This window comes from Balearica regulorum, chromosome 3, assembly GCF_011004875.1.
Source record: "Balearica regulorum gibbericeps isolate bBalReg1 chromosome 3, bBalReg1.pri, whole genome shotgun sequence".
NCBI classification, from domain to species: Eukaryota; Metazoa; Chordata; class Aves; order Gruiformes; family Gruidae; genus Balearica; species Balearica regulorum.
In genome coordinates, this window is record NC_046186.1 from 32,804,198 (window position 1) to 32,820,793 (window position 16,596).

The 16,596-nt window shown below is 37.6% G+C and overlaps 1 protein-coding gene across 7 annotated transcripts in view; it reads left to right on the forward strand.

Annotated features, from left to right (window-relative positions):
- COL19A1 (collagen type XIX alpha 1 chain) overlaps positions 1-16,596 on the forward strand; it is a 205,459-nt gene that overhangs the window by 168,130 nt on the left and 20,733 nt on the right. For all 7 annotated transcript variants that reach the window (XM_075747427.1, XM_075747424.1, XM_075747428.1 and 4 more), the window contains 11 exons: positions 55-96; positions 1,239-1,292; positions 2,131-2,184; positions 5,268-5,321; positions 6,274-6,327; positions 8,423-8,467; positions 10,187-10,237; positions 10,319-10,363; positions 12,047-12,073; positions 13,198-13,251; positions 16,246-16,290. In XM_075747427.1, coding sequence (XP_075603542.1) covers positions 55-96; positions 1,239-1,292; positions 2,131-2,184; positions 5,268-5,321; positions 6,274-6,327; positions 8,423-8,467; positions 10,187-10,237; positions 10,319-10,363; positions 12,047-12,073; positions 13,198-13,251; positions 16,246-16,290 — 525 coding nt within the window. The remainder of the gene's footprint in view (positions 1-54; positions 97-1,238; positions 1,293-2,130; positions 2,185-5,267; positions 5,322-6,273; positions 6,328-8,422; positions 8,468-10,186; positions 10,238-10,318; positions 10,364-12,046; positions 12,074-13,197; positions 13,252-16,245; positions 16,291-16,596) is intronic.

Sequence of the window (16,596 nt, forward strand, 5' to 3'; positions counted from 1 at the left end):
ATCATTGGTAGTGTTGTGTAAAACATTAACTGCAGTTGCCTTTTTTAATTTCAGATTGCACTGCCACTTGTGGGAGACATGGGTGCTATACTGAAGGTAAAAGTTTTCAGAGAATAAATATCTTTGTTTATTATAAGCATGCTTTTTAAACCAAAATATGCACTTCAAAGTTTCTCGAGGTTCAATTCTCACCTGCTTGGCTAGCCTAAAATAATTTTGAGATTTTTGTTGATTTGGGGGTTGTTTTTTTTTAAATACACAAGAAATGTATTTTATAGAAATTTTGCAAAATAGCATTTGAATGGTACGTGAGGTAGTAGCCAGCAAGTGCCCATTCAGTACATCCAGTCCATGTTATGAATCGCTACAAGTACACCCCATTCTCCGCTTCACGTTGTAGCATTGATACTGGTAATATACCAAATGAGGAAAATAATCTAGAAGTTCTAAGGCATTATTTTGAAAAATAATACAATTTGAAGTGATCTCCATATTCCAAAATGAAAAGTGCACTCAGGAGGATTTCTATATGGAAAGCACACCTCATTTCTGAGGAGGGAGATTATCCTATTCTACTGCCCTTTATTAATACATGTACTTAGGGTTTCTTGACTTCCCCATTCCCAAATTTGATTTCTTTTAGGTCTGTCTCTGGGCTTTTCCCTGATTCTTTCTGTTTGTACTTGTATTTTCTTTCTCCTCTAAATGCTCTTCTGCCTCTTTGTCAATTCTCTCTCTTACTGATTCTTTATGCTTTGTTCTTTATTTCTGTCTATTTTGTGGTTATCACTTCTATATGATTGTAATTTAGCTGGAAAATGCTTCTCTCAACAAAGCAGGAATACTTTACTTGAAAATAACTGTAGATTTGAAGCTGGTGAGAGTAAAAAGTAGCCTCCGTCTCTACCTAATGCTTAAAAGGAAGACAGTCTGCTCAAACCTAAACACAGATGTGTCTGGGACTACCGAAAATGAAGGCATTTATTAGTTCTCTCAAAATGAAGCTAAAAATTTGTTAGCATGGTTTGAGCAGAGCATGAGAGAGATGGGGAGGGAAACAAGGGAGAATATCTGAACAAGTATTTTGTGTAGAAGAAAGAAGGGACTGAAGAGAAGGCTTTGGGGTAAAATGAAGCGATGGTCACAATGGCAGGAAGGAAGTGGTCTTCATGGATCAGACCTTCTGCCCGTGCCACAAAAATGGTTATTTGTCACTTTGCTTTTTGTCTGTTCCTCAGGGTGATCCTGGCACAAGAGGTCCTCCAGGCATCCCTGGTAGAGAAGGGCCAAAGGTAAGTTTTGAAGAGTACTTTACATTGCTTCATTGCTTAATAAAAGTTCAGATGCTTATGTCTGTCAGTCTTGACTTTTTTGTCTAATCGCTTTTGCTGTAGCATCTGAGCAGCCTAAAGCTTCAAATAATTCTTACAGTTCAGCCCTCTTCCTGTGTCAATTTGCCTTTCCTCTCAGGAAAGTGAGCGAAATAGCCTAAGTTGAGTCTCAAGCCAGGATATCCCTTCTGGGCCTTGCATCCATCCAAGCTAGCTCAGATTTGACCATCCAGTAGTGCATTGCTGTCTATAGGCTTATTTGAGGTGAGTCAGTCACGCAAGAGTCCCCCAGCGAAGAAGGAAACTTCCCGTGTCTTCGTCAAGTCTGCGACAGCGGGACCACCCTGTACCCTTGCACCGTGTTCCCAGGGGAGTAGCGCAGCCGTTTCACTGGGACTTGGAGTTTCACTGACGTCAATCAAAATTCTGCTTCACTGTAATCGGATCAAATGCCACATGGTTTGGCATATAAGTATCTCCTGTAGCTGAGCCTAATTCCATGAAAGTGTCCTTTCTCCATTTGGGCAAGCATTTAAGCTCATTGCTATTCATAAGATGTCTCCATCAGGCCTTTTGGCTAGTTTGCCTACTAGGTAAAAAACACGAATTTCCTTTCACCTCGATGGGAGGCATATTTTAAAGCTTTCAGGTAGTATTGAGCCTTTTTTTCCTGTTTTAGGCACTATTGCTGTAAACGCTTCATGCAATATATTAAATGTGGGTCATAAAATGCCCTACAGAGCAAAAAATTCATTGTTCTCTAATAGCAAGTATTTGTTTGAATGTTACGTTTTCATAGGGAAGCAAAGGTGAACGTGGATTTCCTGGGCTTGCTGGAGAAAAGGGCGATGAGGTAAAATTACTTCATTTCTATAGCAGCTACATTCTTATCTGATTCTGAATAAAGATCTAGACCCAAGAATGAAGCGCACAGAATGTTATTCGGTTCTTTAAAACTGCTGAGATAGTAATGTATTGCTATAAATTGCCCTCGATTCTGAATTTTCAACAAGATTAAATGCTATTATTCAATTAAATAACATCTATTTAATTTTTGTCTGAGGTTTTTTACTTATTTGTGTATTTTAAAGCCTCATATACATTTAAATGCTATTTTTTTAAGAGTATAGGATACAGCAATAAATAGGCAAATGCCAAACATTTTCAGAAAATGCTTCATGTTTTATAATATATTTGCCTTCATTGTGTTAGCTCCCCATTACAATTCACTTTCAAAAACATTCCATTAGGCAAATACTCTGATGGGAATGGTCATAGCAACAATTACTATTAAGTGGAAACTGGAAAATGTTTTAAGAGACTGAATTTAAAATATTTACAGTATTTTGCATCATATACTCTATTCTTAGAGTTATTTTTATGTCATTATGGAGAAGGAAAAAAAGCCATGTGACTTCTGGTGCCGAATCCAAAATAGCTGCTATAGCTTTCATTTTAAATTAAAATATTTGCAGTTAACAGGTCAAGAGCAATCTCTGTCAAAAAAAAAAAAAAAAAAAATCAACCAAAGCATAAGCTTTTAAGCAAATTAATCTGAGTAAATAAATTAATTTCCTAGTGACCTTAGCCAACTGAAGGAGTTAAAATAAGCAGTCTTACAAAATATTTGGTGAACACTCCAAAATTCCAAAATACTTAACTGGCACATATTACTGTCTCGGAGTTTGGGAGTGCTGGCTACAAGAGAAAGCACCTGGAAAATATAAAAGGATTTTAGAGCTTATTGATTGAGGGGTTTGTAATTCTTTATGAGCATTTTACATTTTTTTGGTGCTAAGGCCATAATACAGTAAGAATTTTCAGACAGTAGTAGAATGAGAATAATTTTTTAAAAAAATCTCTGTTCATCAGGATCCTTGCCTTCCAAAAGTAAACAGTTATATGAGGGGAAAAAAAAAAGACACAACAGTATTAGATATGTAGTCTTGCTAATGCTTTGCCCCAGAATTAAGCAGATTGTCAGACTAAAGTATCATGTTTATTTTTCCTCTTGTTTTTACATGATCTATAGAGCTCATTATGTCTTTGCTTCTTAAAAGCAGGTGCTTCTCGAGATTGTATTTAGAACATATAACTTAAAATGGTGGGGCATCCATAAGCAAAGCCCAAGCAGAATCTTACTTAAAAAGTAAGTGGGAAAGTAACACATCCTTCGTGTGCCCTACAGGGTACCTCTACAATTCAACCCTAGCAGTCTGAGGCATTAGCAAAACAGTTTCAACAATTCAGATACTATTTAACTGCTGAGAATCAAGTGAGATATTAGAGGCAATTAAGAAGGTAGTAAGGGAAAGGCACGATTATAACTGGCAGTTAGTTGGGTTTTTTACAAGACTCCAGAGTAAATTCATTCTAAATTTTTTTTCTGTTGATTCGGTAGGGTGTTGTGCTGTGTCAGTAAGTTCACAGGCTTCTTCACTGCTGGATGGCTGATTAGCTGCCTTAGCTTTGATATTTTCAGTGTTTAGCAGCAGCTTTTGATTACAACATTATGAGGCTACAAGTGAATTTATTTTCAGAAACACGTATGAAAGAGTTTACAAAGTTTAAAAGTAACTTTTTTTTTGCAAATTTACAAACTTTAAAAGAACGCATTTCTTTTCATTTTTATGATTTGGTTAGCATGGGAATGGGAAGAGAGCTTGAGAAGCCCACCTGAAGGTCTTTGAAGTACTCTCATTAACTTCCATGTGCTTTCAGTTAGCCTTTAATCTTTGTTGAAGCTTAGTTCTCTTCCTTTTTAAAACATTCCTTTTTTCAGGGAAGGGTTTTTCTAACATCAGTAAGAAGAATTACAGAAAATGTTCCATTGGCTTCGTATTCATTTTCTGGGTGACTGTACTGTCAGAGTAAAGTAATTTAAAATGAGCAGAGAACACATTAGCAGTTGGATTGCCACTCTGAAAAGCTGCAGAGGTGGATCAATGTCCTCTGTGTGCAGGGGCAAGAGAAGGAAATCAATATCTTTCCCCATCTTCCCTCATTTATTCCTGTCTGAAGTTTTTTCCTGCAGAGTCTCCCTCGGAGCCCCTATTTCAGGGCTCCTGACCTCTTTGGATTTCTAGGCTACCCCCTTAGCAATGCCTCCTTAAACACTGCATCTGACATGAGAAATACTCCTTTTCTGAGGTGACTCCTCTTGTCAGAGGATAGGCACCCTGTGCAGATAAAATGAATCACTGCTGGGAGGGACGTTTTTCCCTTTGTGGATTATAAAGGGAAGTGAGTGTAATTAGCTTAGATATACGTACATGGCTTTTATACATCTAAAATTACAGCTGACTAAGCCTGGTGTGGCAGAGGAAAGACTCCAGCGATGTGCAGGCTTATCGTAAATTCTGCCTGTATCCACTGTATTAAGTTGCACACCTCTGTGTTTAGTAAGTGGATGCCAAGAATCCATCGATTTCCAGGCAATCGAATAGAATAAGAGCAGGAAAGTAGGTCATTAAATACTGTGAAAAATATCATGTTCTGTTATCAAAAAAAGCAAAATCTGTAAATCAGGCAGAAAACATCATTGCCTTTAGATAGCATCAAGTATCATTGAGAAGTCTGAGTAGATGTCTTCTCACTGGCAAAAACCCCTTTTTTTTTTGTGATAGAAAAAAGAAAATTAACCTGTAAGGAAAAGCCAAACGTCCTGTTCTTATCTGCACAACTAAAACCAAAAAGATAACAATTTGAAAGTTTGAAGGACGAGCATTGTTTATCAGTCAAGTTGCCTCTAACCTTGTTCAATGATAATTTCTTACCTGCATGGTGGAAGGTTTTTTTCATTCCTAAAAATAGTACCAACCTTTTAGATTAAAATGCACTTTAATATAGTTCTAATACTGCTGGACATGCTATATATAAGTAGGTTTTGAGGTATAAGTGGGAGAGAAAATAGACATGTGCTCTTTTAATTTCCAGGGCCTTCAAGGTGCTCCTGGACTGCCTGGTATACCAGGACCCAGTGGACCATCTGTAAGTGTGTGGTATCACCTGTGATCTAATCTATCTCTGCAGAGGTTGCTATAAGTATCTAGTAAAACTTTATCTTCTTAGTTTCTTGTCCCTTCTTTTGGCTTTTAGGAGGGTAATAATAAAATCTTACCCGAACTGGCTCTAATAAAAGAAACTATGTTGTGAGTTGATGTTACTGAAAATACTGTCATTGTCTGGGCTCAAAGTTTATGTAATTTATATGGGTTTGGAGTTTTGGCATTACTAGAGACTCTATGAGGTTACATGACTTAAGATGTGCAAACTTGCAGTTAATTATATATTCGTACCCAAGTTACTCTAATAATGTCAGTAATAAAAATCTAAAAATAATTCCAGCTAGGCATTCTGAAAACATTTAGTGCTGAAACCAAGTAATCACTTGGTTTCATAATAAAAAAAGTATGAGAATAAGCTGACACTATTTAAAGTCAGTGAAAAATATCATTAAAAATGTTGATATTTCTTGGAAAACTCCTCTTGGAATTTTTTTTAAATTTTATTTTCTACATACTGGATGGGATTGCATTAGTTAATATGATCATTATTCATTCCTAGGTTGCTGACAGTACTAATGCTTCCCTTCTTTCAAGAATGGTAACACATTTAAGAAGTTTAATGTGAAATATGTAAATTGGCATTTTAGCAGTGAAGCGTGAGTCTTAGCAGCATTAGGAGGTGCCAGTTAAGGTCAGTGCATTTAGTCTACCAAGGTGAAAATGCAACCACGAACACAAGTTTTACCCTTAAAAGGGCTTATCAGAAGGACACAGCTGATGTATCAAATGGAAGAGAAATATTTAAACCTGGAGGAGAAGCATAATTAGGTTGACATGACCTTCAAAAAGTGCAAGTTTTGAAAACTAAGCTGCAATGCAAAAATACTGTGTTTCATTGCTTCTGAACTAATATAAACTGATACTGTGTTGTGCAGGGAGTCACAGGAAGACCTGGGCATCCCGGTCCAGCAGGGTCAAAAGGCGAAAAGGTATTCCTTCTTTTTAGTCTTGGTAAAGATCTGCAAAGGTTTTGCAATCCCATTATGCTCCTAAGTTTTGGGTTTTTCTAACATAAGAGTGCAAACAAGAACTTGATGTACGTTTTCAAAATAATTTTTGTGTCTTAATGCAGGCACTTTCCACAAACAATGCCATACATATGGGCTTATATTTTGAAGCGTAGTCCTTGTGGTGTGTGTAAATTGCAGAGAACGTTCTCTAAGTATGACATATTATATAAAATTCAGGAAAGTCAAAATACTTTTGTGAAATAATGTATGACTAGTTACTACTTACTCTGCTTCTTGTTCTTTTACCAGTATTTTAGTCAAAAGTAATTGCATGCTTTAAAATTGCTTCACAAGTACTTAAAGTTATTGAGTATAAGTTACTCTGCAAAAATATATAAGCTTCCTTTATACTTAATTTACACTCTTACAGCACTGCTTTTTATCAATGTTTCATATGCTCTTTTATCAGGCGCTTGATATTATCCATTATAACTAAGAGGTCAAATTTGTTTCTTGAGCATGTCAGATCAGTGAAATACAGCAAACGCAAATTTAGTTTGATGCAAAATACTTTCTGGTGCAAGTTCTCCATTTTGTAATATGAATTACCTTTTCTGAAGTTTTTTTCAGCTTTAGCCTGGAGTTTTCCAGGCATAGCTTTGCCACATCAATGTATGTGATCCTATTAATACTCTACAAAACCTTGACTCTGGTATGAATAAAAAAGGAAACTTTATGTTGTAGAGCTCTGAAATAATTTCAATATAAAAACTGATTGAGAGCTGTCTCCTTGCAGACCATAATAGCAAAGATTTACCCCACCTATTTCCTTTTTATGTAACTTAATGCAAAACACAAGTCTTTGCTAGTTCCTTGTTTACAGTTCACACATAGGTGGGAATGAGAAGCCAGTGCTCTATAACTAGTGTCTCATTGATCAGAAAGGGCAAAAGTCAGATAGCTGAAGAGCCATCAAGTAAACTGAAATACAGCCAGAGTAATTTCCTCCCTCTTCCTTCATCTGGAGAACATATTTGAGAAGTAATCATATAATATACTTTCTAAAGTATGGTATATTTTCTCCCTGTGAAGTAGTCCAAATCACTCTTTGGAAGCTGATGGTTTCTATCAATTAGCAGGACCAGTTGGAAATTATCCTAATGTAATTGTAATTACATGTGTATATACTTCTGGTGGGCTAATTATTGCTGTTGAACACTTAGCTTGACTTTTGGCACCTTCATAATTTTAAATATGCAGCCTAAGTGTCTCACTGACATATGTTTAGTAAGATCCAATGAAGTCAGTGAAAAATACTGTTGGACTTGTTCCAAATTATATAGTATTTTTAACTGAATCGTAGTGATGAGATTTTGAAAAGATCTTCCTTAGGAAATTTGATGTTGAAACCTTTGCAACTTTGATTGTTCAGAGAGTCCACCATTCTGCTGGAGCAAAAACTCAAAAACCTTTTTTTAAGATAAGAAATTCAGTGCACGTTAGCAGAACAGACTACAGATACAGGTAGTCACGGATTAGTTTTTTACAGTACAAACCAAACAGATATTCATTATGCCTCTTAATAAAGAAGATCTTTTATTTATTCAATGTATTTCTGAATAAGCTGAACTTCTGAAACTGTAGCTCTTCTTTATTTGCCTGTGAATGATCAAACTGAGGATTGTCTTTTGCAAAATAATATACAAACCATAAAATGACTGTTGCCAGTTGCTTAGAAATTGATATCAACAACTCTTTTTTTCTTCCTCTCCCTCCTGATATTTATGAAGTGTTTCACAACCCAGATTACCACTACTATTTTACCACATGGAAGTTACTACACATAAAGCATCAAGTAACTAACAAAATTTTTTAAAAAATGGTGTAAAGTAACAATTAATAGTTTGCCTAAAGCTTAAGCATGAGCAGGACAGGCAAGTTTATTCTTGATATTACCTGCTCATATTGACTCTGTCTCTTGTTTGTTGTCATTGTGGTCATCATAGCTTGGGTATGGAATAGATCTGGACATCAGTTACGGTAAATGAGTTATATGAATCTCTTGCTGCACTAGGGTAGTGAAGGTTCTCCTGGGAAACCTGGACCACCTGGGCCTCCGGTGAGACATTTTGTTTCCTATTTTGAATGTTATATTAGGAATGATATATCTGTAAGTAAAATGTAATGTAATACAAAGAATTGGCTGTGTGTCTAATAGATATTAATAGTGCAGGAATGTCTCTTTGCAAAAGGTTGCTGTATTCCTTTTTTTTTTCTTGTGATTCATTGCTAAGTTCATGTCACTAAAGCCGACCTAGAAACTTGGTCAAATGAGTTACTCGAGTAACATTGCATACCAAGGTTAGTTTAGACAGCTTAGGCACCTGAGATAAGGGTACTCTGTAGTTACACAACCTAGAGAAAGTCTGTGGAGTTCACTGCACTCCACATTAACTGGAATAGTACCTAACTACAGCCTTGGAAATGGCACCCCTAACCATAAACAAAGGAGCTCCTCTGACTCCTGCCTTAGTCCAGGGAGAGTTTTGGTTTAAATATCTAACCATAGCCTAATAATCTCTACCTGCTCCAGCCAAAACTGTAACCTGCTTCTAGCCTTAGTCTAGAAAAAATAATTCTCTTCCACCCCAAATCTAAACCTGGAGATGACTCTCCATGTAGCTTAGAGGACTCAACATTTTTCAATCCTTGCTTAACAGTTCTCTAAATTCAATCCATATCCCTAGCCCAGGAAATTCTCTCAAGCAACAGCTGATTTTGAATAAGGACATACTAAGAATCTCAGAAACATAGTATAAGGATAGCAGTGAGAAGGACCCTACCAGGGTGTGAGTCCCACAGTAATGACAGAATAACTGGCTACATCTGTGGCTTTCTGTTGCAGCACAAGGTTTCTGCATCCCTCAGGATTTAGCATGACATACATTTAAGAACAATAATAAAATAAAACTTACTGTGTGTTTGTTTGGGTTTGGTTTTTTGGGGTTTTTTTTGAATGTGATGAGAGTGAAAATCTTAAAAGTTTTTAGAATCTCAACCAAGTTCATTTGGTGCTGGAAGCACATTGCAGTTTTTTTTTGAGTTGAGAAGGCTGTCTGCACCTACTGGTTTTCATTTTAGTAATTTTTACATATATGTTTTGTAAACATTTGTACAGGAAGAATGGCTAACATCCATATTTACTGATTCCACTTTAAATATTAACTGTCTTGAATTAGAAAAACATCTAGATATCTTTTCTGAAGAAGAATTTAGTTCATTCATAAATTGAATAATTTGTGTAACCTAAGCTTTTTGTACCTTTGTAAGTCATCAGGCCAAACATATGTTGGCAATTCAGCAACCGAGTTTTATGAATGAAATAGTTTTCTTCTAAATTATTTAGTATCTTAGCAGTCAAACTTGAGTATTAATTTAGAGTTACAGTTCAAGCCTTCATGTTCTCAAAGCACTTCAGTCTTAAGGTTAGATGCTTTCCCGTTTTCAGTTTAACATAAATTTTCAACGGGCATGAAAATAAAATTCCCATGCCCTTCTTTGCTCATATCAATTGACCAGTCAGTTGTAAATATTATATAAGAATATCAAAATGTAACGTACACTGAGATTTACAGGTTTCTGGTTTCATAATTCAAGTAAAGTCCCAAGCTGCATTGGTACGTACCTTATGTTCCTACTGAAATGTCTGGAATCTTTGAAAAATTGATCCAGAATGAAAACACCACCACAGCTTTGCTGAGCTATGCGGCTTGAACAGGGCAAGTTCTGCCTTTGTAATTCATAGTTGTGACATTTACTTGGTTTTTATGTTTTAAAGGGTATGCCTTACAATGAAAGAAATGGAATGAGCAGCTTGTATAAGCTCCAGGTATTTCTGTCTAATGTTACTTTTTTTTTTCAATCAACACCTAATTTTGGCCCAACTAAACTTGTAAACTTGCTGTTACAGGGAGGTGTGAGTGTCGCTAGTTATCCAGGTCCACCAGGACCTCCAGTAAGTATTTAATAGAAACATAATTTCTAATAGTTAATCAACGTAGTAACTGAGGGATTGGTTAGTTGCGTGCAGTTTTGATGACTGGCATGGAATTTTATCTTTATATGTGAAAGATAGAAAAAATAAGGATACAATTGGTATATAGTAAATAATAAAGTACGTGATTTAGGTGTTTATCAAGCACTTTAGCTTGTTTTGGAGAGCAGTTTATTTTGATCTAAGTATTTCATTCTAAGGCTATGCTAAATAGCAAGTAAAGGCTGCAAAAATGGTACATAATTTGTTATTGTACTCTTTAGTGAAAGTATCCTAATACCTTAAAATGTATAATATAATCTTTATAGTTAGTGATGGCATAGTTTTGTAATGGATTAAATTCGGTGCTGTAAATGAGAAGCTCATGAATTCTGATCTCAGTTTTGTTACTGATTCACTGCGTGTAGCTGCAGTGCAGAAAAATGTGTAAAGCCAAGAATTACATTGTGGAGTAGCATAGGGCTGGTTTCTCTCCACACTGCACAGTGCAGACACACCACCTTAAGGCTGGATGCTGTTGCTTTGGTTCTGTGCAGCCAAAGATGCTGCGCATTTATTTAGGTCCTCCTTCTTGTTAGCGTCATAGGCAAGTCATAGGCAAGTTAGCATCATCCACAGCTACAGGCTGGGCAGGAAATGGATTGAGATCAGGCCTGAGGAGAAGGACTTGGGGGTATTGATTGATGAGAAGCTCAACATGAGCCAGCAGTGTGCGCTTGCAGCCCAGAAAGCCAACCGTGTCCTGGGCTGCATCAAAAAAGGTATGACCAGCAGGTCAAGGGAGGTGATCCTGCCCCTCTACTCCGCTCTTGTGAGACCCCACCTGGAGTACTGCGTCCAGCTCTGGGGGCCCCAGTACAGGAGAGACATGGAGCTGTTGGAGCGAGTCCAGAGGAGGGCCCTGAAGCTGATCAGAGGGCTGGAGCACCTCTCCTGTGAGGACAGGCTGAGAGAGTTGGGGTTGTTCAGCCTGGAGAAAAGAAGGCTCTGGGGAGATCTAATTGCGGCTTACCAGTACCTGAGGGGGCCTGTAGGAAAGATGGTGAGGGACTGTTCATCAAGGTGTGTAGTGACAGGACTAGAGGTAATGGGTTTAAGCTGAAGGAGGGTAGATTTCAATTAGCTATTAGGAAGAAATTCTTTACTGTTAGAGTGGTGAGGCCCTGGAACAGGTTGCCCCCTCCCTGGAAGTGTTCAAGGCCAGATTGGATGGGGCTTTGGGCAACCTGATCTAGTGGAGGGTGTCCCTGCCCATGGCAGGGGGGTTGGAACTAGATGATCTTTAAGGTCCCTTCCAACCCAAACCATTCTATGATTCTAAGTTCTACTGTTCTAAGACAATTGTCATTTTGGCAAACTTATAAAAATGTTGTAGCTGTCAGTGAGGACTTACGTTATATGCTGTTTGTAGTCATGGACTCACAGAAGACCACAGAGCTGTCTCTCTATATATTCTGGAATAGCAAAACAAAACCCAAATATTACTAAGATTTTATACAGAATTAACTGAAGGGGCTGGACTTAATACTAATTCTGAGGGCACTGCATTACCAATTATAGTGCAGTAATACAAGGAAAATACCATGCTATTGTGTAAATCTCTTCTTTTTTAAAATGTGTTTCTGCTTCTTCATTTCTTTGCAGGGTCCAAAAGGAGATCCTGGCACAGTGGTATGTATGTATTTTTGGATCATGATAGAGTTTCCCTCAAATAAATAGTTTGACACATGAAACTAGTCACAAGGGTGGAAGAGTCCATTAATGTTCTTTAGCAGTATCTTACCTCCTGCAGAATCCGTACATCTGAAAAAAACCTTTTTAATTGCCAGGCCTGCAAATTTTGCAATTTCTGGTAAATAGTTCTAAGTGATAATATAATGAATGACTGAACATATTATTAACTCCTTGTGGACTCATCTCTGCTGAGCTGTCCTTGGGTATATTTAAAAATAGAGAATATGTGCTGCAGGAGATAAAGTACAGAAAGATAATGATACTTGGTACAGGCCTATAAGAAATAAAGGTAGAAAATACCTTAAGAGTTATAGGCTGTTCTCAAAATTAAATTTGAAACTGATAAGGGAGAAGGGACAGTGTGCTACATCATGCTAGCTAGTAACAACTAGAAGTTGATATTTTCATTTGAAATGGCATGATGGGTTTAACTGAGAACTGCCGAAATACTGGCATTGTTGGTTGTAGTTTAAATCTCTGTGGTAAATTATCTGTCTATTTTCTTTAAAAAAAGAAAAAGAATTAAAAAGGCCTCCCCACTCTGCATGTTAAACTGATCTCTCCAGTGGACCAGTGTTTTCTGGTTTTCTTTCAAAACTTGAAGACTTACACGAGTCTGTGCATCCCTTGCTGCAGAGTAAGCTTTGTTTAGGGAGCAGAGCTCTCTTCTGAAACAATGATGTGTCTGGGAAGTCGCACAGGATTGCTTGGAGGTTGGTTCTCTGGTTGACAGCGTATGGTCGCGTCCCGGGGCTCTGCCGCCTCGAGGTGGTTTAGCACTGACCTTGGCTTGCAAGAACACTCGAGGGAAGTCTGCTGCATTATATTCTTCGTCCAAATTAAAACCATTGATCCAAATATTCACACAGGGCCTCTGGGAAAAGCTTGATACTCAGGTCACTAAAACAGAGCATAACAAAACCTTTTCACTTAATAACTGGTTAGCTGTTTTAGTAATCTTAAATATTCTGCTGTTGCTTGCTGTTCAGCATTTTTCATGTAGAGGACAGAAATTCTAATCTATGCAATCCTTTTTAATCTTAAAAAAATAAAAATATCAGGGAGACCCAGGACCAATGGGATTACCAGGACTGGAAGGACTCCCAGGGGAAAAGGTAGGACTTTCAACAGAGAAGTCATGGCTTCTTAGTGGCAACTATCTGTACCTAATGTTTTCTGAAACCATGTTTGAATTTTTTTGTGAAAGTTAATGTGAAAAATGTTTGTGTATTTATCTGTATTGCCTTTTTTTCTTTACTGTGGGTCTAAATCATATACTTACTCAACATAAAATTCCATTTCCCACAAATGGAAAATTTGGGTAGGAGGTCCTGTAGTATTTCACTTTCTTAACTTGATAGAAAGTAATGTAGTTACCATGTTCCTAAATATGGTCAGTAGTTCTTATTCTCTTTTGAACATCATCTTATGCTTACAGTCTGCCTGTCTTGTTCTAAGACTTACGGCATTGCTACAGATGTGAAGTTTGTACCTGAAGTAATCTAGACCTAGTGCATGCAAGACTTCCATACAAAAAAAAAAAAAGAAAGACTATTTCAGATGAGTGTAAAAATATAGGAAAGGATAGAAATAAAGGGAGACTGATTCCCTACAGTTCCTGTTGTATCGCAGTCTGCTCCATCTGAAGGCAAAGATGAAAATCTCAATTCTTGGGCTGTTGCTCATTATTCTAAAAAGGGCCTCTTGTTTCTGTTTTGTTTTTCTTGCACTCTGTACTGCCTGCATGATGTCACTGTAGCACATCCCAAACAGTATCATATTCTCCAGCTCCTTTCTGTAGTTCAAATCTGCATTCCAGAGCTAGGAAATGATCCTTTCCTTAACCTGGTGGCGTGTTTCAGCCTCTCACTTATTAGTTGTAGAGGCTGATATGAATTTAGAGAAAAGCTTGTCATGAAATGCTAAACATGTCAAGATTTTAGTATTCATTTCTAAATATGGCAAAGCACAAAAAATTCAGTGGAGAAATGAAGAAAATCTGTAAATAAACTTTCCATCAGTGGAAACACTTTGATTTTGCCCATATCTGCTAAATTTAAGAAAAAAAGAGGGATTTTTTTCAAAAATAGAATATTTATTTGGCTTTTTTGAATTACATGTTATTCAATGATTTCATACAAAAATAGTTTACTTAAACGTATTTTTCATCAAAAAGTAAAGTAAATGAAAAGTTTCTGTATCACTCTGCATTACTCCTGCTTGTGCAGAGAGTGAGGAGTGACAAGATCTAAGGTAGGTGTCTCCACTAGATGTTTAAATTACATGAGGTGATTCTTGCTCTGGAAGACTACAATTTACAAGCAATTAAGGATTACTGTGGTTTCAAAATGAACAAACACAGGGAAATATTACAGGTCTAACTGAGACAAAATGGGGACAAGAATTAAATAAAGGGAATAAGCAATGGAGCAGATCATATAAACAAGCTAAGTGAGTGTTTGGCCCTTTCCCAAAGTAAAAATATCCTTTCCTTAACTAAATTTGGTCAAAATTCCTCACTTCTGGTGCAAATAAATGAACAGAATCCCAGAGTCTGCCTGCCGGTCCCAACAGTATAGAGCATGCTGGTTTGTAATTTAGAGCTATTAGGCGCATCAGTGTAGCAGTGTGCCATCTTCCACAGACAATGCTGGCGGTAATTTCATGGTAAGTTCATGAACTGGCATAAGAACTTTGTGTCCTGGGGTAAAACGTCCCTTCCCTCAGCTGTGCTGACCCAGTGGTTTGTGCAGCCGTGTGGTGAATCGCATGGCTGAAGGGACCAGAATAACCCTTGAAAGAAAAAAAAGCTGCAGGGAAGTGATGGGAATTTCTAGCTTCGCTGTCATAGCCAGCGTATAAGGAAAACACCAGGATACCTGTTCTGGGTCCAGAATAACCACCGGGCCGGAGTGCAGTGCTCCAGCCAATATGCCCTGCTACAGATGATCAGTACTCGAGTGTTCCCGAGGAGCACATCATGTTCCTCACTGACGGGTGAACTTGCATTAAGTGACTTAGTCTTCAGAGCAAGAGAGGTTGAACTGTGGCCTGTAAGCAAGCTTCTCTCTCTGGATACAAGGTCAGATGTTTAACTTGTCATCTGTCTACACTTTGTATAGTGGAGTTAAGTGTTTCTAATTATCAGCATTATCATTGTGCTACCTGAACAAAATTATGAGAGTGAGACAAATCAGCATTAGGTGTAAACAGAAACCAGAAATCCCAACATCATCTGAGGCTTTTCTGCACAGCAGAATGTGGCTGTAGCTATGTTGGTGGAGCTTTTGCAAAACAGCCCCAGGTAACATAAACACATCTCTCAAAAATATTCTCCTGTTAGTATGGCTTTAACTGTGCTGGGGCTTTTCTGACATGATTAAGGAAACTAGGATCCTGATTTTTTTCTTACATTTTCAACCAACATGACACTAGCAGAATGTGGTATTTACAGACCAATACATGTCAACAGTGGTTAGGGCAAATCTTGCTGTCAAGTTTTACTACTGGTGAGCTCCATCCACCTGCTTTGGGTTACAGTCCTTTCAAGAAAGAAAACTGAATTTGTGCCCATGACTCATCAGCCCCAGCACAAAAGCCATTGTCTTAGCTTAAAGCATAGATGAAAGTGGCCGTATGCTATAGGGAGAAACTTTGCCCTGAAAGGACACAAGCAAATGGAGGATGCTGACTTGCAGCAAATGGATGACTGGGTAGCAGGAAGGCAAAAACATCTTAAATATGGGGATGTTGATATGATAGTGAATTAGCCTATGTTAATTTTGGTCAATGACATGACCACAAATGATAATTATTTGGAAAACTACAGGTAAGTCAGGGACTTTTCAAGGAAGGCCTCAAGCAGCGTGTAAGGGATAGCATGGAAATGATGACATTATACAAGAGAACCCAAACAAAGGATTTAAGTTTCTTGCTCAAGTCTGTAAAATGAGCCAGTGGCAGAGCTAAATATTAGCATTTAGCAGAGCCTGGCTCTTGTCCTCTTTTTCAGTTCCCTGAATAATCCTTCCTCAGGTTTTAATGAGAATCCACAAATAAACTTCTGTTTTGAGTGTTACCATTTAAGTACAGATTTATTGTTTCTTCAGGGTGACCGTGGACCAGCTGGCACGCCAGGAGTAGCAGGGACACCGGTACGTATATTTATTAACGAAAACTCAGTTTGTTAGAAGCTGAAAAACCAGGTCAAGCAAGGTGCTGAGCTGTAATCTCGATCCCTGTTTGTGGAATGCCAGTGTTTGGCTAATACTTTATAGGCAGGTATGAAAATGATGCATTTTTCCTCAAGAGATTAGAGTTTTAATACCACTGTGGGTTCATATTATTATTAAAACGAATGGTGTGAATACATGATAAAGCTGAAATTTGAACCCACATGTGCTTAGTTAAGAAAGCATATGAGATTCTTCTCCTTGCCTCAGTTTAATACAGATAAAGAC